A 24,785-nucleotide genomic window follows, 5' to 3' on the forward strand; every position below is an offset into this window, starting at 1 on the left:
ACAGCACTGAAAAAAGTGACCTATGGCTGTTTTTCACACTTAACGACCATTGCAGCATCCCTGTGGCGCCGGCCAGGTCATCAAAATTCAGATGCTTGGCAATTGAATTAAATATTTATCCTGGAGTCGCGCGATCCACTTTTGCGACCTGACAAGCCGGATTCACTGAACAGCCGTGTGACTCACTTCACAGCTGCGGTGATTCATTTACCAACTGTGGCAAGGAAGGTCGTAAAACGGGTCAAAACTCACTTAACAACTCTCTTGCTTAGCAACAGAAATTTGGGGCTCCATTGTGGTCATATGTTTGGAGTGGTGCGGTGGCCTAGAGGTGGAGCTCTCGCCTCACAATCAGGTGGCTGTGAGTTCGATCTTAGGTAGAGGCAGATATTTCTCTCTCTTGGCATAATGAGTGTATATCTGCTGAACAAAACTCTGCATTGGCAACAGGGGAGGGCATCCGGCCAGTAAACACTCAGCTCCATTCAGTTGCCCAGACTCTACCCAACAAGGGATTATGGGGCTGTTAAAAGATGATGATTGTGGTCGTATGTTCCTTAAAGCCACAATATGGGATCAAGAGTTTCTGTTGCTAAGCCAGGCGGTTGTTAAATGAGTCGCGACTTATTTTACAACCCTTTTACGACTCCCACTGACACGGCAAGCCACTGTCTTAAAAACAGCAAACCCCTTTCCCTTCTAGCACTGATGTTACCTAGTTGGGTAACCTAGTTACCTAGTTGATGTTACCTAGTTACCTAGTTACCTAGATGTTACCTAGTTACCTAGTTGAAACGTCTGCAAGAAAACAACCAAGCTCCGAGAGCACTAAGGACCTCAGTCGTCCTCCTCTCCACAAACCCTCCTCCCTTCCCTCATTGATGATGTTACTTAGACAGGTAATGAAACATCTGTAAGAAAACAACCAAGCTCAGAGAGCACTAAGGACCCCACCAATTGCAGCATCTTCCTCCTGAAAGTAGCCCCCTCAGTTCAATTTAAATGGGGAAGGAGCGGATCCTCTTGTCTTCAATCCTGGTCAGGATAAACAGGGTCTTACTGAAACCCAGCCCCAATAGGGCTGTCATAGTTGCAGACGGGGCTCTGCGATCCCTTCCAGAGGGACCCACAATCTCCCTCGGGTGTCCTGAACCCCTTCAAACCTTGGCCGACCACAACGGGAGCCTTTGTCAAGCAACCACAAAGAAGCCGTCCACAATTCTGTTACAAAAGCTTTAATAATAATGATCCCTGTATTCAGCCGTTTCACACACAAGTTCTTACAAGAGATTTTTCAGTACATTGTTCCTTGACTTCAACGTAAAACTTTTCGAGGTAGTCCAACATCCTCCATTCATTTCTCCCCTCGTGCCAGAGAAAGTGGGACATCCAGGGTCCCGAAGTCACACGAGCTGTCCTCCAAGTCTAACCGATTTAAAGCTTCCGATGACAGCTGTTTTTTCCTTGGCTTGTAACCAACCAACCTCCTAAAGCAGGTTCTTCCTGACCAAGTTGCCTTCAAGGTAGGGTTCCTGTAAGAAACTGGAGGGCAAAACACGAGCATCTCTTCTCTTCCAGATGACGACTTCTTCGGAAGCTTTTGAGGACTTCGCGTCCGAGAAAATCAGGGGAGGATGACTTTGGCAAGGCTGCACTGGTGGATTGCGAGACGCGAAGGCACGAGAGGGCAAAGTAGGTTTGGTCCAATTGAAGTGGCGTGGAAACTCGAGTTGTAGCAATTTTGCCAGGCCTGGTTTCATTGGAGTAAGGCCTGTCAGTGCAACGGATTACACTCGGATAGACTACTGATCTACGCGAACTCATTGTAATTGTGGTGGCGATACAAGCAGTAATGTTGGATCATAAAGACAATGTCGAAGACGATGGAAAAGAGGCCGAGGCCAAATTTGGTGGGGTCTCCAAAAATCAGCTTCCATTCATCTGAAAAATAAGGAAGAGACAATGAAGGCTTACAGGAACTGGTATGGTTGACCGACAGAGACTAATAAATACTTGGAAAAGCATAAATTTTTCCCGTTTTTAAATTCACAATGGAATGAAAAGTTTTACTGAAGAGTTTGTACAATTTTGTAAGAAAATTGCGCAGCAGGTATCTAAATGGAATCAAGAGATGCTGACACGAATAAATATATTTTGCATCTATATACAGAAAACTAGATAGTCAGGCAATCAAGGGCATCCTGAGGTAAATCAACAGATCCAGAACATCCTGAGGTAAATTGCTACAGCAGGAGCATCCTGAGGTAAATCGACACAGCAGGAGCATCCTGAGGTAAATTGCTACAGCAGGAGCATCCTGAGGTAAATCGACACAGCAGGAGCATCCTGAGGTAAATCGACACAGCAGGAGCATCCTGAGGTAAATCGACACAGCAGGAGCATCCTGAGGTAAATCAGCACAGGGGCAGCATCCTGAGGTAAATCACACAGCACGTGACATACACAAGAAAAAGGCGGGAAAAAGGGAAACACCCTTTCTACAACCAAAGCAACCAATCACAGCTCAGATTGAATCATGCAGGAGCCAGCATGCTCTGTACAATCAACCACAACTGTGCTGTGGCACACTGCACAACCCCACTGCTCCAGCTACTAAATTTTAATATCTTGACAAATTTCTGCTGCTTCCCTGAGGAATTTACAAGCAAGATTAATCCACCACCAAACAATTTACAACCGCAATTGAGAACAGAATTTCCATTTTTAAGCAAGGTGGTTGTTAAATGAGTCAGTTGAACAAGGTGGCTATTAAGTTACAACAGCACTGAAAAAAGTGACCTACAAGTGGTCCTCACACTTACAGCTGTTGCTACCTCCCCACACACATATCAAAATTTGGTTGCTTGGCCACTGACATGTATTTCTGATGGTTGCAATGTCATATGATCACCATTTGCGACCTTCTCAGATGGCTTCTGACAGACAAAGTCAATGGGGCAAGCCAGATTTGCTTAACGACCACATGATTCACTTAACCACTGCAGTGATTTGCTTAGCAACAGAGGCAAAAAAAGGTTGTAAAATTGGGCACGCCTTGCTTAGTAATGTAATTTCTGGTCCCTGACTGCGGTCGTAAGTTAAGGACAATCTATCTATGCAGTGAATAGGGACTAAGGGTAGCTCTTGATGGGTGCATACAGCTAGCCCTCGACTTACAACAGTTCATTTAGAGATCGTTCAAAGTTACAACGGCACTGAAAAATGCAACTTACGACTTTTTTTCACAGTTACGACCTTTGCAGCGTCCCCTTGTTCACGTGATCAAAATTCAGATGCTTGGAACTGATTCATATTTATAATGGTCGCCATGTCCCAGGGTCATGTGATCCCCTTTTGCGACCTTCTGATAAGCAAAGTCAATGGGGGAGCCAGATTCACTTAACAACCATGTGACTCACTTAACAACTGTAGCATGTCACTTAACAACTGTGGCAAAAAAAAGATCGTAAAATAGGGCAAAACCCACTTAACAAATGTCTCGCTTCACAATTGAAATTTTGGACTCAGTTGTGGTCATAAGTCAACTACCTGTAGTAACCCTGCAAAGTATAGGTAGTTCTCAACTTATAACCATTCATTTAGTGGCCATTCAAATTACAACTTACAACTGCCTTGGAACAAGTCACTTATGAGCAGTTTTCTCACTTATGACCATTGTAGCATCCTCATGGTCACGTGGTCACAATTCAGACAATTGGCAACTGCCTCGTGTTTATGACGTGGAATTTCCCTGTGGCATTTACAAGCATGATTAATCCATCACCAAACGGTACGGATTGTCCTCAATTTACAACTGCAATTGAGAACAGAATTTCCATTGTTAAGCAAGGTGGTTGTTAAGGGAGTCAGCTGCAATGTCCCGGGGGGGTCCTATGACCCCATTTTGCGACCTTCTGACAAGCCAAGTCAATGGGGAAGCCAAATTCACTTACTAACTTAAACAACTGCGGGGATTCACTTAAGAACGGTGGTTAAGAAAGGTCCTAAAGTGAGGCAAAACAAACTTAACTGTCTCTTAATAGTAGAATTTCGGGCTCAAGGGTGGACATAAATCGAGGACTAGCTGTACGTCACCTTCTCCCACTTGTCTGACCCAACGGGCCGCTCTTACCGTTGTTGTAGGATTGTAGAAACATCTGCATGAGACTGAAGGCACCTCCGGTGAAGTCCAGCAGGACGTTGCCAATACTCCAGCCCATGGTGCTCTTCCGGCGGAAGTTTAGGTAGGCCTAAAAAAAGACCAGGGTGATGGGTCAAAGAACAGCTCTTCCTCAATCAAGACCTCAAACAACTTAGCATCTTGTCCTCCTCAATGTCGCACGGTGCGTCAGAGAGGAAAAAAGCCACAGGTAAAATCCTTCCCTTACAACCACAACTGAGGCCAAAATGTCCATTGTTAAGCGAGACAATTTCCTGAGTTTTGCCTCTTACCACCTTTTTTGCCAACATTGTTAAGTGAATGACTAAAGTTAGTAGTAGCAATAGTCCTTCCTTCCCTCTTTCCTTCCTTCCTTCCTTCCTTCCTTCCTTCCTTCCTTCCTTCCCTCCCTCTTTCCTTCCTTCCTTCCCTTCCCTTCTCTCCTTCCCAAGCAATAGCACTTAGACTTATATACCGCTTCACAGTGCTTTTACGGCCCTCTCTAAGTGGTTTACAGAATCAGCATCTTACAATTTGTGTCCTCATTTTACCAACCTCAGAAGGATGGAAGGATGAGTCAACCTTGGGCCAGTCAGGATCGAACTTCCTGGTTGTGGGCATAGTCAGCTTGCAATACTGCATTCTAACCACTGCACCAACCTACCTACCTACCTTCCTCCCTCCCTCCCTTTCTCCCTCTTCTTCCCAAGCAAGAGCACTTATATACCACTTCACAGTGCTTTACAGCCCTCTACGTGGTTTATAGAGTCAGCATTTTGCCCCCAACAATTTGTGTCCTCATTCTACTGACCTTGGAAGGATGGAAGGCTGCACCATTCCTTCCTTCCTTCCTTCCTGCATCCTTCCTTCCTTCCTTCCTTTCCTTCCTTCTTTCCCTTCCCTTCCCTTCCTTCCCAAGCAATAGCACTTAGACTTTTATACCACTTCACAGTAATAATAATAATAATAATAATAATAATAATAATAATAATATTTTAATTTATAGACCGCCCTTTTCCCGAAGGACTCAGGGCGGTGAACAGCCAGTTAAAATACAAAACAAACACATACAATAATTAAAAACTATCCCTAAAAAACTTATTCAATTGGCCAAGCTAAAATACAATTACACCCTATAAAATCACTAAAATTTAAAAACCCCAATAAATCCATTTAAAAGTTTAAAAATTAAGCCAGTCCAGCAAGACGAAACAAATAGGTTTTAAGTTCGCGGCGAAAGGTCCTAAGGTCGGGCAGTTGTCGGAGTCCAGGGGGAAGCTCGTTCCACAGGGTGGGAGCCCCCACAGAGAAGGCCCTCCCCCTGGGGACCGCCAGCCGACATTGTTTGGCTGACGGCACCCTAAGGAGACCCTGTCTGTGAGAACGCACCGGTCGTTGGGAGATTGAAGCCGGCAGAAGACGGTCCCATAAGTATCCTGGTCCTAAGCCATGAAGCACTTTAAAGGTCGTCACCAATACCTTGAAGCGCACCCGGAAGACCACAGGTAGCCAGTGCAGTCTGCGCAGGATAGGTGTTACGTGGGAGCTCCGTGATGCTCCCTCAATAACCCGCGCAGCTGCATTCTGGACTAACTGGAGTCTCCGAGTGCACTTCAAGGGGGGCCCCATGTAGAGAGCATTGCAGTAGTCCAGGCGAGAAGTCACGAGAGCATCAGTGACCGTGCATAGGGCATCCCGGTCCAAGAAGGGGCGCAACTGGCGAATCAGGCGAACCTGATAAAAACCTCTCCAGGAGACGGTCGTCAAATGATCTTCAAAAGACAACCGCCCATCCAGGAGCACGCCCAAGTTGTGCACCCTCTCCATTGGGGCCAATGACTCGCCCCTGACAGACAGCCGCAACTGCAGCTGACTGTACCGGGGTGCCGGCATCCACAGCCACTCCGTCTTGGAGGGATTAAGCTTGAGTCTGTTCCTCCCCATCCAGACCCGTACGGCTTCCAGACACCGGGACAGTACCTCGATAGCTTCATTGGGGTGGCCTGGGGTGGAAAAGTACAGCTGAGTGTCATCAGCGTACAGCTGGTATCTCACCCCAAAACCACTGATGATCTCACCCAGCGGCTTCATATAGATGTTGAACAGGAGGGGTGAGAGAATCGACCCCTGCGGCACCCCACACAGGAGGCACTTCGGAGTCGATCTCTGCCCCCCCGTCAACACCGTCTGCGTCCGGTCAGAGAGGTAGGAGGAGAACCAGTACTTTTACAGCCCTCTCTTAAGAGGTTTACAGAGTCAGCCTCTTGCCCCCAACAATCTGGGTCCTCATTTTACTGGCCTCGGAAGGATATTGAGTCAACCTTGAGCTGGTCAGGATCGAACTTCCTGGATGTGGGCATAGTCAGCCTACAATACTGCATTCTAACCATTGCACCACCAATTCCTTAATTCCTTCCTTTCCCTCCTTCCTTCCCAAGCAACAGCATTTAGACTTATATGCCGCTTCACAGTGCTTTTACAGCCCTCTCTAAGAGGTTTATAGAGTCAGCATTTTGCCCCCAGCAATCTGGGTCCTCATTTTACTGGCCTCTCGGAAGGATGGAAGGCTGAGTCAACCTTGAGCCGGTCAGGATCGAACTTCCTGGATGTGGGCAGAGTTTAGCCTGCAAACCTGCACTCTTAACCACTGTGCCACCAGAGTTAGTAACATGGCTGTTAAGTGAATCTGGCTTCCCTGTTGACGTTGCTTCTCCAAAAAAGTCGCAAAAGAGTTATCACATGATACGTGGCACATTGCAACCGTCATAAATTGCCTTACACGATGTAAGCCGCCCTGAGTCTTCGGAGAAGGGCGGGATATAAATGTAAATTAAAAAAAAAAAGTGAAGCAGTTGCCAAGTGTCGGAATTTTGATCATGTGTTCGTGGGGATGCTGCCAGTTGTATGAAAAACGGTGACAGGTCGTTTTTTTCAGTGTCAGTGTAACAGTCACTAAATTGATCGTTGTAAGTCAAGGACTACCAGCGTCTTCATGGTCTCATGATCAAAATTTGGACATCTAGCAACTGACTCATATTTATGACGGTTGCAGTGTCCTGGTTGTTGTGACCCAAGCCCAAGTAGGTAGTAATAAACTCAGTCCGTGGAAAAACAAACAAACTTTATTCGAACAGCTGGGATTTACTTCATTCCCAGCGTCGTTCAACTCAAAGTAAAACAAATGCCTCCCAACACAAATTCCTCAGTTATCTCACAAACCTTAGTCCAATTAGGCAAACTGCCAAAGGCCTTTCCTGGCAAACACCCAGAAGCCACAAAAACAAAGACATAGACGAAGCAGAAGACGCAGCTACAACGTTGTTTTCCGGCAAAGCTGAAACACCGGTGCTGGTCTGTTTTAAGCCTTATGAGAGGGGCCAATCATCTCCTGGCCTTACTCCTGAGTTGTCCTCTCTGCTTGAGCTGCTCTTGCCTTCTGGCAGCTCTTCTCATGTGTGCATTAGGAACAGGCTCCTCCAGTTCCTTTGCCTCACTACTGTCAGGCTCCGGAGGCTCCGGAGTCCGCACCTCACTTCCCGATGGCCCTGGCCTCACCTCAGCCTCTTCGTTGTCAGACTCTATTGCCAGCTCCGCACGCTGCTGACAGACCACAACACTGGTGTGTGTGTGTGTGTGTGTGTGTGTGTGTGTGTGTGTGTGTGACGCAATCCCCTTTTGTGACCTTATGACAAGCAAAGTCAATGGGGACGCCAGATTCACTTAACAACCGTGTTGCTAACTGAACGACGGCAGTGATTCGCTTAACAGCTGTGGCAAGGCAAGTCGTAAAATGAGGCAAAAACTCACACAACGGCCGTCTTGCTGAGCCACGGAAATTTGGGGCTCACCTGTGATTGTAAGTTGAGGGCCACCCGTAACCTTTTCCAGTGTGGGCACCGGAGTCCACGGCGGAAGAAAATCGGCGGGAAAATCTTAAGCTTTTCGGCGAAGTAATTGAAAACCGATCCCTCTTTCGCTCACCTGAGGGAAGTATTTGATAAGGGTGATCGCCAGCTTGATGTAGGAGAAATAAAACAAGAACTGCAACCAGGTGATCAGGTGGGCGACCGCCACGGCCAAAGTGGTGAAGACAAACAGCCACGCCGCCACTAGGAACGCAATGGCGACTCGAGAAACCTTCTGTGCCCCTCTCTGCGGGGGAAGAAAGAGAGAAAGAGAGAGAGAGTCAACATTTTCCAGCGGGAATTTGGCCTCAGATATTGGATTCCAGTGGGCATAAATGCAAGGAATTCATGGGTGAACTTGAAGGTGGCAAAGGAATTTGCCGCTGAGCAGCCCGTGGGCAGAGAACTGTTCTCAGTCTGCCAATGAGTCCTGCTTAATTTTGAGTAAAATCCTGCATAATCCCCAAATCCACAGTTTCCTTCTAAAAAATCTCTCAGCTGTGTACAAATAGTCCTCGACGTACAACCGTTTGTTCAGTCCTATTCGAAGTTACAACAGGACGGAAAAAAAAGTGACTTGTTTTTCCTACAACCGTGGCAGCATCCCCAGTGGTCCCGCCATCCAAATTCGAAAGCTTGGCAACCGGCGTGTACTTGGCGACGGTTGCAGTGTCCTGGGGTCACGTGATCCCCTTTGGCGACCTTCTGACAAGCAAAGAAACCGGATTCGCTTAACGACCGTATGAGTGACTTAACGACTGCAGTGGATTCGCTTAATCCAGTGATGGCTAACCTTTCTGCCATTGCGTGCCAGGACAATAAATGCCAGGTGGGAACAGAAGTTGGCAAACGGGCTGTTTTTGGCCTCCGGAGGGCCTCGGAGGGCAGTGGGGGAAGGCCGTTTTTGCCCTCCCCGGACTCCTAGAGAGGCTCTGGAGGCAGGTGAGAGAGAAAAACGGGCCTTCCCCATCACCACTCCGAGACCCTCCGGAGGCAGGAAACAGCCTGTTTCCCTACTTCTGGTGGGCCAAGAAGGCCCGAAAATCAGGGAGCTGAGCTCACGTGCCCACTGAAATGGCTACACGTACCACCCGTGGGACGCCTGCCTTAGGTTCGCCATCACGGCTTAATCACTGGGTTGGGAAAGGTCATCAAATGGAGCCAAATTCCTTTAATACCTGTCTTTCTTAGCAATGGAAAATTTGAGCTCAATTGCGGTCATAAGTCAAGGATTAGCTGTAACATAGAAGAGGACTTGGAAAAGATGACAAAAAAAACAAAACATTGAATGGTGTGGGAGTAGGAACGGATTCCCAGAGGAAAAAAATTGCAGATTACAGGAACCATTTGCATCACTCAGGTGACCCTGAGGACACAGACAAACCTCTAAGTGCCCTCAATGGCTCCCTAAAAGGATGCAAATGATCAGCTGTCTGCAAGGAATGTACTGTATTGTTCTGTCTCCTTCCCCACTTCGGACCCACGAGCTGGCCTTCAGCCAGTGGATTCACAGCTCTTATCAGTCCTGGCAGAGAAATCACAGCTGCCTGCCAAAGTTCAAACAAATGACTCACGTAGCAAGACTTTCAGCTCTTTTTGAAATGGTTCAGCTAAACTTTTGCTTCCCGTGGAGTGAGAGCAGTCCCAAAGCTCCTTATATATCCTGTGGGGTGGGGCTCCTGCCCCACCCTTCCTTTTGATGACGCCGCCTCTCTAATCTTCTGAAGCGCGGGTCAAGCCAAGCTTGATTATTATTATCAGCTGGGTCTGAAGGCGTAGCCTGGGGAAGGGAGGAATCAGGGGATGACAGCCTCATTACGTCCTCTGACTGGTCTGGTTCTGGCTCCTGGAGCCGAGCCAAAGGAATTGGTGCTCCCGAGGTAAGCCTTACCGGCCCTTCCCCCTCACTCTCGGAGTCACTTTCGGGCATGGGGCCAGGTTCGGGGGCTGGAGTCACAACATGTATTTTTCAGACTATAAGACCCACCGGAATATAAGATGCACCAAGATTTTGAAAAGGCAAACAAGAAGCAAAAAGGTTTTGCCCTCCCCAGCCCCCAGGAGCACTCTGCAGGCCTCCCAAACCCTCTGCGTGTCCCGTTTTTGCAAAAAACAAACCTGTTTTTGGCCTCCCAACCCTGTGCCAGGAATGAAATGCTCCCAGTTCAGACCGGATCGCCTGATCCGGTAGCGATGGCGGCGGGTGGTTCGGAGAACCGGTAGCAAAAATCCCTGCCCCCACCCCACCCCGTCTATGCCCAGCTGAGCCACATGATTGGCAGAGCCTTTCTTTTTTTTTTTTTACTTTTAAAAGCATTTTTTTACAACCTCTTCAGCCAAAGAATTTGTAAAAAAAAAAAAAAGCTTTTAAAAGTAAAAAAAAAAGTGTGCCACAGATGATCACCCCCCCATGCGCTGTTCAGATTTCACCACTGCCCCATGTGTCACGTTTTTGCCCTCCCCAGCCCCTAGGACCACTCTGCAGGCCTCCCAAAACCCTCTGCACATCCCATTTTTGCGAAAAAAGGGCCTGGTTTTGGCGAAAACAGGACATGAGGGGCGGGGTTTCGGGAGGCCAAAAATGGCTGTATTCGGTGTATATAAGACGCACCAATATTTCCATCCCCTTTTAGGGTGGATAAAAGTGTGTCTAATACTCCGAAAAGTACGGTAAATCCTTCCATTCCCCAGGATTCGGTCAGAGCTGAAGAAGCTTCTTGGATGAGAAGCGAAACGTCTTCAAAAGAAAAAAAACAACAGAAAGTCCAGTTGCCTCTTGAAAAAAAAGAGCCTTAGGGATGACAAAACCACTGAGATTGATGATCCGAACAACAGCATCAATTATCCGGGCACCGGAGTACGATGCCACAGGGCCTTAAAAGAATTTGAATTGCTTAAAGCTTGAAATAATTCATGGCAGCCCCGTTGCAAGCAACAGCGTTGTTAAGGGCTACCTTCCCAATTCTCAAAACTCCATGTCGGTCTTGAATCCCAGAGAAGAAAAGTATTGTGTCTGCGCCCCCCAAGCCGGGCCCCCTGCCAAAAAGTGACTCGGAAAGTGAGGGGGAAGGGCCCTCAGGACTTACCTCGGGAGCATCGGCTTCCCTGGTTCAGCTCCAGGAGCCAGAGGCAGGCCAGGTGGAGGTAATAACGAGGCCTCCATCCCCTGACTCATTCCCCCCCAGGCCACGCCTCCAGACCCGGCTGATGGCAGTCAGGCCTGGCTGGACCCCAGGTTTCGTAGGCAGGAGAGGCGGGAACAACAGAAGCAGGAGTGGGGCAGGCCTAGGAAGTGCTGAGTCATGGAGCCACACCCCACAGGATATAAAAGCAGCAAGGGCTGCTATACCGCTTCGTGGCAAGCAAATCAACTGCTTAACTAGAGCTGAAGTACTGTTTGTTCCTGGTTGACTCATCAAGAGAGATAACAGAGAGACTTGGCAGACGCTCGCTAGTTTGCTGCCAGAGCTGATAGTGCCGGCTAATTAAGTCATCGCTCGGACGGAGGCAAGGGGGGACGGAACAAAAACCAGACAGGCTTGCCTGTGACTCATGATCAGTAAAACTGAATATATAAAATGACGAGGTTATTAAATTTTTATGTCAGGCTTGAAGAATGAGAGGTGAGTTAACCTACAGTTACAGCCACGGCATTTGCTTCACAGCCACTGCCAAAACAAAAAAAAAACAGTTGCGAAGTTAAGCGTTTTACAGATTGTCACAACTGACAACCACGATGGGCAGGCTCCATCCAGGACTGCCTCTGTTTCTTGCAGTACGATTATAAAACTAGGCTGCCCGGCCTCATTGTATAAGGGGCCACCAAGCTAAAAGCCCTGAGCCCTGATTCCAAGTTTACGGTCTTCAAAATCTAGCCATGAAAAAGGCTTAGCAACTGAAACGGATCTGCTTCACGGTGGGTCCTTTGTGCTCTCTGAGCTTGGTTTTTTTTTCTTTTCTTGCAGACGTTTTATTACCAAACTAAGTAACATCATCAGTGCTGGAAGGGATGGAGGGAGGGAGGGAGGAGGAGGAGGACTGAAGGGTCCTTGGTGCTCTCGGAGCTTGGCCGTTTCTTGCAGATGTTTCATTACCAAACTAGGCGACGTCATCAATGCTATTTGGGAGTGGGGTTTGATGAGAGAGAAACAGAGAAAGACGGGAGACAGACACCGTAGTATAAGATGATAGACAGACAGCAATAGCACTTATTTATTTATTATTATTTATTTATTATTATTATTTATTATTTATTGAATTTCTAGGCCGCCCTTCTCCCGAAGGACTCAGGTGTACAGCCAGGCTAAAAAACATACACAATATACAATTTAAAAACTAAATTAAGAAACTTATTACACAATTGGCCGAGAAATTAAAATATTTAAAAAATCTAAAAACCCCAATTTAAAACATAAATAGAATTTAAAATTTAAAAACTAAACAGTTTAAAAACGTTTAAGCTAGCCCCGCGCGAATAAACAAATATGTTTTCAATTCGCGGCGAAAGGTCCGAAGGTCAGATATTTGGCGTAGACCAGGGGGAAGTTCATTCCAAAGAGTAGGAGCCCCCACAGAGAAGGCCCTTCCCCTGGGGGCCGCCAGCCGACATTGTTTGGCGGATGGCAGCCTGAGAAGTCCCTCTCTGTGAGAGCGTACGGGACGGTGGGAGGCACGAGGTAACAGCAGGCGGTCCCGTAAGTACCCAGGCCCCAAGCCATGGAGCGCTTTAAAGGTGGTAACCAGAACCTTAAGACTTATATACCGCTTCACAGTGCTTTTACAGCCCTCTCTAAGCGGTTTACAGAGTCAGCTTCTTGCCCCCAACAATCTGGGTCCTTTGACCGACTTTGGAAGGCTGGAAGGCTGAGTCAACCTTCAGCCTGGTGAGATTCGAACTGCCAAATTGCAGACAGCAGAAGTAGTTTGCAGTACTGCGCTCTAACCACTGCGACACCGCAGCTGATAGAGAGAGAGAGAGAGAGAGAGAGAGAGAGAGAGATAGCAGTGATGGCTAAACGTTTTGCCATGGCGTGCCGAAGGTGGGGGCAGCACACGGGGGTCGTGTGCGCATGTGGCCACAGCCATAATTCTATGCGGCTCCCCACATGTGACTCCCGCTTTTGGCACGCGATGGCATGGTGGGCCCGGTAGGCCCGTTTTTTGCCCTCCCCAAAGGCTCTGGATCCTGGGGAGAGTGAAAAACGGGTCTTCCAGTCCCACCGGAAGTCAGGAAACGGGCCACTTCCGGCCTCCGGAGGGCCTCCAGGGTGTTAGTTAGTTTTCACCCTCCCCAGGCCCCTAGAAAGCCTCTAGGGCCTTGGGAGGATGAAAAACGGGCCTCCCCACCCCCCGGAAGCTAGAAACAGCGTGTTTTCTGACTTCAGGTGGACCCAGAAGGCCCAAATATCAGCTGGCCAGTACACACATGCATGCCGGAGCTGAGCTCGCGTGCCCACCGAAATGGCTCCGCGTGCGACCTGTGGCACGCGTGCCATTGGTTCGCCATCACGGATATATAGATATAGTTATCTAGAAAAAGATAGATAGATGTAGGTAGGTAGGCAGATAGGGAGACAGGCAGACAGACATAAGGTCCTTGGTGCTCCCTGAACTTGGTTGTTTTTGTGCAGACATTTCATGACCCAACTAGGTAACACCATCAGTGCACCTACCTCATAGATTAAGCACTGGAAGATGGTGAACAAAGTGAGGGCCACCGCGTGGAGGCTGAAAAACACATCGTTGCTGGCCACGGGATTCACGCCATTGGGATACTGGTGCAGGAACTGCTCCTGTGGAAGAAGGCGAAGATGTTACACCAAAATTGGTGCCCCGAGTTGGCAGACGACACCCAGCCAGAGAAGGTGGGAACTGGGTACCTTTATGAGGACAATCCAAAAGAGTCCGATGTTGAAGACGCTGTAGGCAATGAAGCCGGTCAGGTTCAGAGCGATGAAATCGAAACTGAGTCCCACAACGCTGGCGAAAGGAACAGGTAAATGTTGAGAACAACAGTTGTGGGAGCAGCTGAGCTAGCTTTCGGGAACTTCACGAGTGCACTAAACTCAGAATGTTGTGACCATAATTGTCAGTCAGCTGGAAAAATCCCAGCTTCTAGGCCACCGTTTTCCAAATTTGGCAAATTTTAAAATAAGCGGGATACAATTCCCAGAATTCCCAAGCCAGCGTGCGTTTAAGATGGCTGGACTTCCATTCCCAGAATTCTCAGCCAATCAAAGATGGGTGGACTTCAACTCCCAGAATTCCCCAGCCTGCATGCTTTAAGACTCAGATGGTGAACCTATGGCATGCGTGCCACAGATGGTGTTCTGTCCCCCTCGCCTCAGTCTGAGCGATGATTTAATTAGCCGGCACTATCAGCTCTGGCAGCAAACTAGCGAGCGTCTGCCAAGTCTCTCTGTTATCTCTCTTGATGAGTCAACCAGGAACAAACAGTACTTCAGCTCTAGTTAAGCAGTTGATTTGCTTGCCACGAAGCGGTATAGCAGCCCTTGCTGCTTTTATATCCTGTGGGGTGTGGCTCCATGACTCAGCACTTCCTAGGCCTGCCCCACTCCTGCTTCTGTTGTTCCCGCCTCTCCTGCCTACAAAACCTAGGGTCCAGCCAGGCCTGATTGCCATCAGCTGGGTCTGGAGGCGTGACCTGGGGGGGGGGGGAAAGAGTCAGGGGAGGCCTCATTATCTCCTCCACCTGGCCTGCCTCTGGCTCCTGGAGCTGAGCCAGGGAAGCCGGTGCTCCAGAGGTAAGTCCTGATGGCCCTTCCCCCTCACTTTCCAAATCACTTTCTGGCAGGCAGCCCGGCTTGGGGGGCGCAGACACAACAGGTGGTGTGCAGAGCCCTTTCTGCGGGCATGTGAGCTGTCGCCCCAGCTCATATCCACCCTGCGCGCCTCCCGCCGCCCAGCTGATTTTCAAGTCTCTGCTGCGCATGCGCGGGGGCGGGGTGCATGCGGGAAACGCGCTTGCATGCACACGGGGCAGAGGTGGGTTTCATCAGATTCTGACCAGTTCTGGCGAACCGGTAGCGGAAATTTTGAGTAGTTCGGAGAACCAGTAGTAAAAATTCTGACTAGCCCTTCCCCCATCTATTCTCTGCCTTCCAATTCCCAGCTAATCGGGAGGAAATGGGGATTTGGCAGTAACCTTCCCCTGCCACGCCCACCAAGCCACGCCCACCAAGCCATGCCACGCCCACCAAGCCACACTCCCAGAACCGGTAGTAAAAATTCTGACTGGCCCGGCAGCTTCCAGAGGACGGATAACGAGGATCGTTGTGTCTTTTACCTTTTGCGTCTCCAATTCTCGTACACCTGAGGGTAGAAGGAAACCGACCAGGCTAGGAAATAGATCCAACCGATCACTTGGTCCACAATGCTTACGGCCTTGCTGTGGATCACAAGGAACCGTATTCTGGGCCTGCAAAGGAACGAGGAAGAGGTTATGTTTGTGGGAACGTAATGATTCTAGGCTGATGACTTGCTTGACGTCGCCCTCCGGGCTCTTTCCTCTTCTCCTCCTACAATTCCTACAATTCCACCACTGGCACCCACAGACACAACACGGCCTCAGTTGGAGGTGGATGTCTGTTGTGGTCTGTCAGCAGCCTACGAAGCTGGCAATAGAGTCTGACAACGAAGAGGCTGAGGTGAGGCCAGGGCCATCGGGAAGTGAGGTGCGGACTCCAGAGCCTCCAGAGACTGATAGTAGTGAGGCAGAGGAACAGGAGGAGCCTGTTCCTAATGCACGCGTGAGAAGAGCTGCCAGAAGGCAAGAGCCGCTCAAGCAGAGAGGACGACTCGGGAGTAAGGCCAAGATATGATTGGCCCCTCCCATAAGGCTTAAAACAGACCAGCAACGGTGTTTGAGCTTTGCCGGAAAACAATGTTGTAGCTGTGTCTTCTGCTCCGTCTTCTGCTTCTTATATGTCTTTGTTTTTGTGGCTTCTGGACGTTTGCCAGAAAGGGCCTTTGGCAGTTTGCCTAATTGGACTAAGGTTTGTGAGATAACTGAGGAATTTGTGTTGGGAGGCATTTGTTTTACTTTGAGTTTGAACGACGCTGGGAATGAAGCAAATCCCAGCTGTTCGAATAAAGTTTGTTTTTCCACAGACTAAGTTGATTACTACCTACTTGGGCCTGGGTCACAACAATGTCTAAAGTGTCTGGAGTAGAGAAGGTGGGAAAATGGCCACTAAGTGAAATTACATCTTGATGAATAGAATGACCGGCTGAACATGGCTCGGGACGGACGCTTACCCTGTGTCGTGGGATGCGTTCACCTGTAGATATACCGTCACCTGCCCGACCTCTTTCGCTTTCACAAGGAAATGTGCCTCCTTTTGGCCCGCTGCGATTATGACCTGTCAGCAATGGAGACATAAAATATAAGAACTGTCAATGAGATTCAAGGGGTGGGCAAGTAGCCAGATGGATGTCAAGCCAACTATTCTTTTAAATGGATGTCAAACCAGGTATTCTTTTAGGCCGATCCAGATGGATATTGACTCCACCTTGTCTTACGGCTTAGCGTTTTCCAACTCTGGCAACTTTAAGAATGTGTCGTGTCCTACTCCTCCTCCGACAACCGGGTCTGGGAAGTCTGTATCAAGCGTGGCCACGAAGCCTCTGCAGCTTTGCCAAATTCCTGTCAGAGTTCTCAGGGCAGGCAGGAATCCAAGGTGTGACTTCAGCAAACTAAAGGAGACTTTGCTTGACTCAAAGTTGCTTGACTCAAGCTGGTCCTTTATATAGGCTGTGGGGTGTGGTTCCATGACTCAGCACTTATCCAGGCCTGCCCCTCCCTTCCTTTTGCTGACGTTGACTCTCCATTCTCCGGAAGCGGGGATCTGTCCACTGTGTCTTTTCGTCCTCAGCTGCCGGCAATTCTAGCTCGTGGCTGGCTTTGTGCTCACACGCTGTAGGGAGGTTTGGTGGAAGTCCTCCCCTCTTAAAGCAGGCTGGCTGGGGGATTCTGGGAGTGGAAGTCCTCCCCTCTTAAAGCAGGCTGGCTGGGGGATTCTGGGAGTGGAAGACCACTCCTCTTAAAGCAGGCTGGCTGGGGAATTCTGGGAGTGGAAGCCCACCCATCTTAAAGCATGCTGGCTGGGGGATTCTGGGAGTGGAAGTCCTCCCCTCTTAAAGCAGGCTGGCTGGGGAATTCTGGGAGTGGAAGTCCACCCCTCTTAAAGCAGGCTGGCTTGGGAATTCTGGGAGTGGAAGCCCTCCCCTCTTAAAGCATGCTGGCTTGGGAATTCTGGGAGTGGAAGCCCTCCCCTCTTAAAGCAGGCTGGCTGGGGAATTTGGGGATTTGAAGCCCAACCATCTTGAAGTTGCCATGATTGAAAAAACATCATCTAAAACATTTTTTCCCACTTCAAGCCGGATATTCCTAAAGTTAGACTAGAGATATACAGGTAGTCAGATATGATACGCAGATATACAAGTTACGACAGTAATCGAGCCTGGCAATTACAGCTGTAAGTAGTGATGGTTGTAAAGCAGGTCACCATGTGACCAGATCCAATTTTATGATCTTTTTGCAATGGTCATAAAGTGAACACGGTGGTTGTGGCACGCTGCAGTTGTTAAACCAATTATTTGCTTCGGGCTGTTTTTGTGCTGGAAACCTGAAATCTACGCCCATTTGCAGAAAAAATTGCCATCCATCACAGTCATGTGGCCGCAGGCCGCTGTGGACAGACTTAGATGCAAGCCAGAATGTGTCATGTGAGCATGGGGACGGGGGGGCAATGCTGAAACTTCAAACGGTTGCTAAGCGATCCGTCATAAGTTGAGGACTGTAGATGGACCTCAACGTACGACCACAACGGAGCCCCACGTTTCTGCTGCTATGCCAGACAGCGGTTAAGCGAGGTGTGCCCCCACTTTGCCACCTTTCATGACACCGTTGTTAAGTGAACCGCTGCAGTCGTTAAGTAGGAGACTCAGTTAATTAAGCGAATCCGGCTTCCCCATTGGCTTTGCTTGTCAGAAGGTCGCCGAAGTGGATCATATGACCTCGGGATGCTTCAACCGTCATGAGTACATGCCGGTTGCCAAGCATCTTAATTTTGATCGCATGACCGTGGAGATGCTACAACAGTCATACATATGAAAAATGGTCGTCAGTCTCATTTTTCAGTGTTGTTACAACTTCAGCCGGTCTCTAAGTGAAGCGGGGGGAGGGGAAAGTAAGTCAAGGACTACCTAAATCTAAATCGCAAAACGTAAGAAATCCTCAGCTTAGAAAACTTGGAACCAACCTGCCTTCCACTGAGGACCTGTATACTGCACAGAATCATCTATTGCAATGTCCTTCCTGTCAAAGACTCCTTCAGCTTTAATTGCAATAATACAAGAGCAACTAATAGATTTAAACTGAATGTCAACCGCTTTAATCTAGATTGCAGAAAATATGACTTCTGTAACAGAATCATCAGTGCTTGGAATACTTTACCTGACTCTGTGGTCTCTTCCCATAATCCTAAAATCTTCAACCAAAAACTGTCTACTATTGACCTCACCCCATTCCTAAGAGGACCATAAGAGGGCCTCTGGTGGCGCAACAGGCTAATGTAGCCTATTATTAACAGCAACTGCTTGCAATATTGCAGGTTCAAGTCCCACCAGGCCCAAGGTTGACTCAGCCTTCCATCCTTTATAAGGTAGGTAAAATGAGGACCCAGATTGTTGGGGGGCAATAAGTTGACTTTGTATATAGTATACAAATGGATGAAGACTATTGCTTGACACATTGTGAGTCTTCGGAGAAGGTGGGATATAAATGCAAAAAAAAAAAAGGCAATTAGTAGACCGGTGCCTCTATTTTTAAAGAAGATAGACCGTGCACTCCCAAGTTTCGTATACTTTATTATTTTTATTAATTATTATTATTATTATTATTATTATTATTATTATTATTATTATTATTATTATTATTATTATTATTATTATTATTATTATTATTATTATTATTATTATTATTATTATTATTATTATTATTATTATTATTATTATTATTATTATTATTATTATTATTATTATTATTATTATTATTATTATTATTATTATTATTATTATTATTATTATTATTATTATTATTATTATTATTATTATTATTATTATTATTATTATTATTATTATTATTATTATTATTATTATTATTATTATTATTATTATTATTATTATTATTATTATTATTATTATTATTATTATTATTATTATTATTATTATTATTATTATTATTATTATTATTATTATTATTATTATTATTATTATTATTATTATTATTATTATTATTATTATTATTATTATTATTATTATTATTATTATTATTATTATTATTATTATTATTATTATTATTATTATTATTATTATTATTATTATTATTATTATTATTATTATTATTATTATTATTATTATTATTATTATTATTATTATTATTATTATTATTATTATTATTATTATTATTATTATTATTATTATTATTATTATTATTATTATTATTATTATTATTATTATTATTATTATTATTATTATTATTATTATTATTATTATTATTATTATTATTATTATTATTATTATTATTATTATTATTATTATTATTATTATTATTATTATTATTATTATTATTATTATTATTATTATTATTATTATTATTATTATTATTATTATTATTATTATTATTATTATTATTATTATTATTATTATTATTATTATTATTATTATTATTATTATTATTATTATTATTATTATTATTATTATTATTATTATTATTATTATTATTATTATTATTATTATTATTATTATTATTATTATTATTATTATTATTATTATTATTATTATTATTATTATTATTATTATTATTATTATTATTATTATTATTATTATTATTATTATTATTATTATTATTATTATTATTATTATTATTATTATTATTATTATTATTATTATTATTATTATTATTATTATTATTATTATTATTATTATTATTATTATTATTATTATTATTATTATTATTATTATTATTATTATTATTATTATTATTATTATTATTATTATTATTATTATTATTATTATTATTATTATTATTATTATTATTATTATTATTATTATTATTATTATTATTATTATTATTATTATTATTATTATTATTATTATTATTATTATTATTATTATTATTATTACAAAGTCTCATTGGGTGGAGGTCTGCAAGGGGCATCAAGAAAAGGAAAAACCGCAGAGATGAGGGGTCTCCAACCTTGGCAACTTTAAGCCTGGAGGACTTCAACTCCCGGAATTCCCCAGCCAACAAAGAATTCTAGGAGTTGAAGTCCGCCGGGCTTAAAGTTGCCACGGTTGGAGACCCTGGCATAGATGACCATGCAGCCGGGAGAATTCGCACCCTCAGACTTTCCCAGTGATGGACTCAGCCCTGCTATTACCGGCCGGGACGATGTGAAAATTAGAATTGGCTGCACGATAACCACAGGTGGGATTCAGCCGATAGCAGAGACTGCGGGTGGGTCTGCCCACCTGCCTGGACATAGTGCTGTCCTATTTAGCCATGTTTTCGAGGCCGGGCGCATGCGCAGAAGGTACACGCTCAAGCAAAGCGCATGTGCAAAAGGCTGGGCGCACGCGTGGAAGGGGCATGCATGCGTAAAGCAAGCGTGCACGCAGCGAACTGGTGGTAAGAATATGTGAAACCAGGGGTGAAATACTCCCGGTTCGGACCGGATTGCGCGATCCGGTAGAGATGGGGGCGGGTAGTTCGGAGAACTGGTAACAAAAATCCCTGCACCCCCCCCCTGCCCACACCTTGCTGTTCCTCTTCTCTGTCCCTGAAGCTCTCAGTGGTAATATAGCTGCAAATGGCCTTAAATGACTGTCGTGGCGCTTCAAAGGGCCGCACTACAGCTGATCAGCGCTGTAGGCGGCTAGTAGATCGGTGCCTCTATTTTTAAAGAAGGTACACCGGTGCGCTCCCAAAAAAAGGTAATTAGTAGACCGGTGCCTCCCAAAAAAAGGCAATTAGACTGATGCCTCTATTTTTAAAGAAGGTAGACTGGCGCGTCCCAAAAAAAGGCAATTGGTAGACCGGTGCCTCTATTTTTAAAGAAGGTAGACCGGTGCCTCCCAAAAAAAGGCAATTGGTAGACCGGTGCCTCTATTTTTAAAGAAGGTAGACCGGTGCCTCTCAAAAAAAGGCAATTAGACTGATGCCTCTATTTTTAAAGAAAGTAGACTGGCGTGTTCCAAAAAAAGGCAATTAGTAGACCGGTGCCTCTATTTTTAAAGAAGATAGACCGGTGCACTCCCAAGTTTCGTATACTTTATTATTTTTATTAATTATTATTATCGGCCATGCCGACCACCAAGCCACGCCCACCAATTAAGCCAAGCCCACAGAACCAGTAGGGAAAATTTTTAGATTTCACCCCTGTGTGAAACCCATCTCTGACAATAACATCAACCTACAAGTCATGCCCCTACGCAAAGTCCCAACAGAAGAAAGAAAAATGAATTTTATCACCGGGAGTGACTGCATCCTGAATGACTTGCCTGATTAGCACTTCCTGGGTTGCTAACCCAGGTGTGTTTACCTTGAGGTGGAAGGTGCAAAATACTGGAGGCGGTTTACCTGAAGGTGAGTGTGATATTTTTCACGCTGTAGTTTTCCAGGGAAACCACTTCAGGAGCAAAAATTGCAGGCGGTACATCTTCAACTGGAAAGAAGAAGAAAAAAAAAAACATCAGGAAAGTTTGAAGTCGCTTTCCATCCCACGTTCCCGGTTTTGGACAAGAATATTTTGATTTGGCAGCAGTGGTACCCACATAATCCAGTCCATTTAAGAGACTGGCACGTGAGCTCCCCCCCGAATCTAAGCTCAAGGCCTGGACCAGATTGCCCTGTCAAAGTTGCTTGTAATGGATTTATTCCTCGGAACTATGAGAGAAGGAAGAGAAAGAAGGGAAGGAGGGAGGTGATGAGAAAGAAAGAAAAAGGGAGGAGAGAAGGAAGGAAGGGAGGGAGGGAGGGAGGGAGGAGGAATCAAGATGCTGGCTAGGGAATTGTGGGAGTTGAACTCTACAGGTCTTCATGTTACCCAGATTGGATCCCCTTGCTATGTAGCCCATGTAGAGATAAACACTGAAAGGGGATACTCAATTTTCTCAGCAACCTCCCTCTAGATGTAAGAATATCATTTAAAAATATATTTGCATCCATGCATGCATAAATAGGGGCAGGTGCTGGAAAGGGAAGAAGAGGTGAACCTAACCGACTGGTTTATCTACAGCCGTTTTTCCAATATGGCAACTTTAACCTGGGTGAACTCCAATTCCCAGAATTCCACAGGCAGCATGTTTTAAGGTGGGCGGACTTCAATTCCCAGAATTCTCCAGCCAGCATGCCTTTTTTACGGTGGGTGGAACTCTGCTGGCTGGGGGATTCTGGGGGTTGAAGTCCACTCAGCTGAAAGTGGTTAAGTCGGAAAAAACTCTTATAAAGCACCTCTTAAAAAACAGGAAGCAGATGTTGAACAGGTTGAAAAAGAAAACCAGAAAACTTACCGCAGGCTGCGAACGAGGCGAAGGATAAAAACAGCAGCGAGAAAAGGCCGAGTCTATTCGCCATCACGCCGAAATAGCCAACAGCTGCAAAGGAGGACACGAAAGAGGAAATTCTCAGTTTTTCTAAGAAAAGCAACTCAAAAAAAATTCAGCTTCAAAATGCCAAACACCCATGAAAAATACAGTTATCCAGCCAAAGCAAATTGTGACTCTTCACGGACAATCACATGATAAACCCATCTGTGGTTTTACAATGGAAAAAATTGCTCTCGTGACGTCTCCCAAATCAGCGGGGAAATTATGCAACTCTCCGAAGACAAGCGATCCTTATCTGAAGATAAGCGATCGATCCGGGGGAAAAAATGGGATCGCAAAAGGAGCAAGGCTGTCCCCAAACTGCTCCAAACTAAAAAAAATAATAAAATAAATCAAAACTATTTCAGGTAGTCCTCGAGTTATGTCCATAATTGAGACCCCAAATTTACATTGCTCAGTGAGTAATAATAATTAATAGTAATATAGTAATAGTATTAGATGTAATAATAATAATGGTAATTGTAATAATAGCAGTAATAACAGTGTTGTACCTTGATGAAGGTATTTTTTCTTTATGTACACTGAGAGCGTATGCACCAAAGACAAATTCCTTGTGTGTCCAATCACACTTGGCCAATAAAAATTCTATTCTATAAGTGATAAGTAATAGCCACCTAAGTACCTTTTGCAGGCTTTATCACCTATATTTTTTTAAAAAAATTAGGAAGTTTGTTAATCGCAGTGAAAATGCTTTCCAATCCAGTAATAATATTACTATTATTACTACTAATAATAATTATTATTACTATATTACTATTATTATTACTAGTATGACTGTAACTTTGTTGCTGGCAATCCTTATGATTTATATTGATATATTGACCATCAATTGTGTTGTAAATGTTGTACCTTGATGAAGGTATCTTTTCTTTTATGTACACCGAGAGTTTATGCACCAAGACAAATTCCTTGTGTATCCAATCACACTTGGCCAATAAAAAATTCTATTCTATTCTATTCTATTCTATTCTATTCTATTCTATTCTATTCTATTCTTCTCCTCCTCAGGTTGGTGTCCAGAGCTACAAACCCCACTGTCCGCACCACAAACGATGGGAACTGTAGTCCAAAGGCATATGGGTCGCCTTTGGGCTACATTTCCCACCCCCAAACACCCCCAGGGATCTCGATATCCGAGAAGCCATGGACTCTGCCCATGCTCAGAAGCTCTATCACTCAAGAGGGGCAGACATTCTAGGGCAGGGGTCTCCAACCTGGGCCACTTTAAGCCTGGCGGACTTCAACTCCCAGAATTCCCCAGCCAGCAAAGCAAAGCAAAGCTGGCTGGGGGATTCTGGGAGTTGAAGTCCGCCAGGCTTAAAATGGCCCAGGTTGGAGACCCCTATTCTAGGGGGAAGGGGAACCTTGGTGGGGGGGGCTTCCAAACCAGAAAGGGCATAAATGTCTACGATTAATGGGGGGGGGCTTCTTCATTTGTCACCCCTATCCTCCTGGGGCTCTCTGGACTACAACTCCCATCGTATAAGGAGGGCGCCCAGTTGGAGAAAGGTCCGCTTAGACAGCCCGATGGGGGCTTACTCTTCCCAAAAACCACAATCCCCGTCATGCAACGCGGTGGCTAACCGTCGAAACTCAGCAGGGCACTTCGCAGGGCACGCTGGGAGCGGTAGTCCTCCTCGCTCCCACTCCCGGCAGGTCGCTCCGTCCCGCTCAAATTTAAGTCCCGGGGCTTCGTCTCCGTCCCCGCCGCCTCTCGAGGGGGTGGGGGGCGTTCACTTACCCGGAGAAGCAGCTCCACTGCTCCATCCCGCGAACGTGACTCCCGTCCCCATCGTTCCGTTCTGGCCGTTGCTCACGAGATCGGCGCGATAGAATGACAAGGCGGGCATGCCCTTTCCCTGTCGCTTGCCGTAGCGGCCATCTTGGGTGGGTTAGAGAGGGAAAAAAAAGGGTGGCCGTTTCCGTGGCAACGAGTCGCGCATGCGTCCGGGGGCTTTCCCAGCTGAACGATTGCGTCCGGGCGGGGATGATTAAGAGAGAGCTAGGGCACGCCCAACATGGCGGCCGCG

At 45.7% G+C, this 24,785-nt stretch overlaps 1 protein-coding gene across 1 annotated transcript; it reads right to left on the bottom strand.

The window, feature by feature from the left end:
- Nucleotides 1-1,219: 1,219 nt before the first annotated feature.
- On the bottom strand, nucleotides 1,220-24,657 carry CTNS (cystinosin, lysosomal cystine transporter). The gene is given in 11 exon segments (XM_058164031.1): nucleotides 1,220-1,941; nucleotides 4,133-4,250; nucleotides 8,141-8,311; nucleotides 13,737-13,856; nucleotides 13,944-14,043; nucleotides 15,371-15,502; nucleotides 16,342-16,533; nucleotides 20,272-20,292; nucleotides 21,728-21,812; nucleotides 22,660-22,743; nucleotides 24,497-24,657. Coding segments are annotated over 11 exon segments (1,263 nt in total). The 5' UTR covers nucleotides 24,606-24,657; the 3' UTR covers nucleotides 1,220-1,810.
- Between the last annotated feature and the right edge of the window lie 128 nt (nucleotides 24,658-24,785).

The sequence above is a fragment of the Ahaetulla prasina genome, chromosome 1 (assembly GCF_028640845.1).
Source record: "Ahaetulla prasina isolate Xishuangbanna chromosome 1, ASM2864084v1, whole genome shotgun sequence".
NCBI classification, from domain to species: Eukaryota; Metazoa; Chordata; class Lepidosauria; order Squamata; family Colubridae; genus Ahaetulla; species Ahaetulla prasina.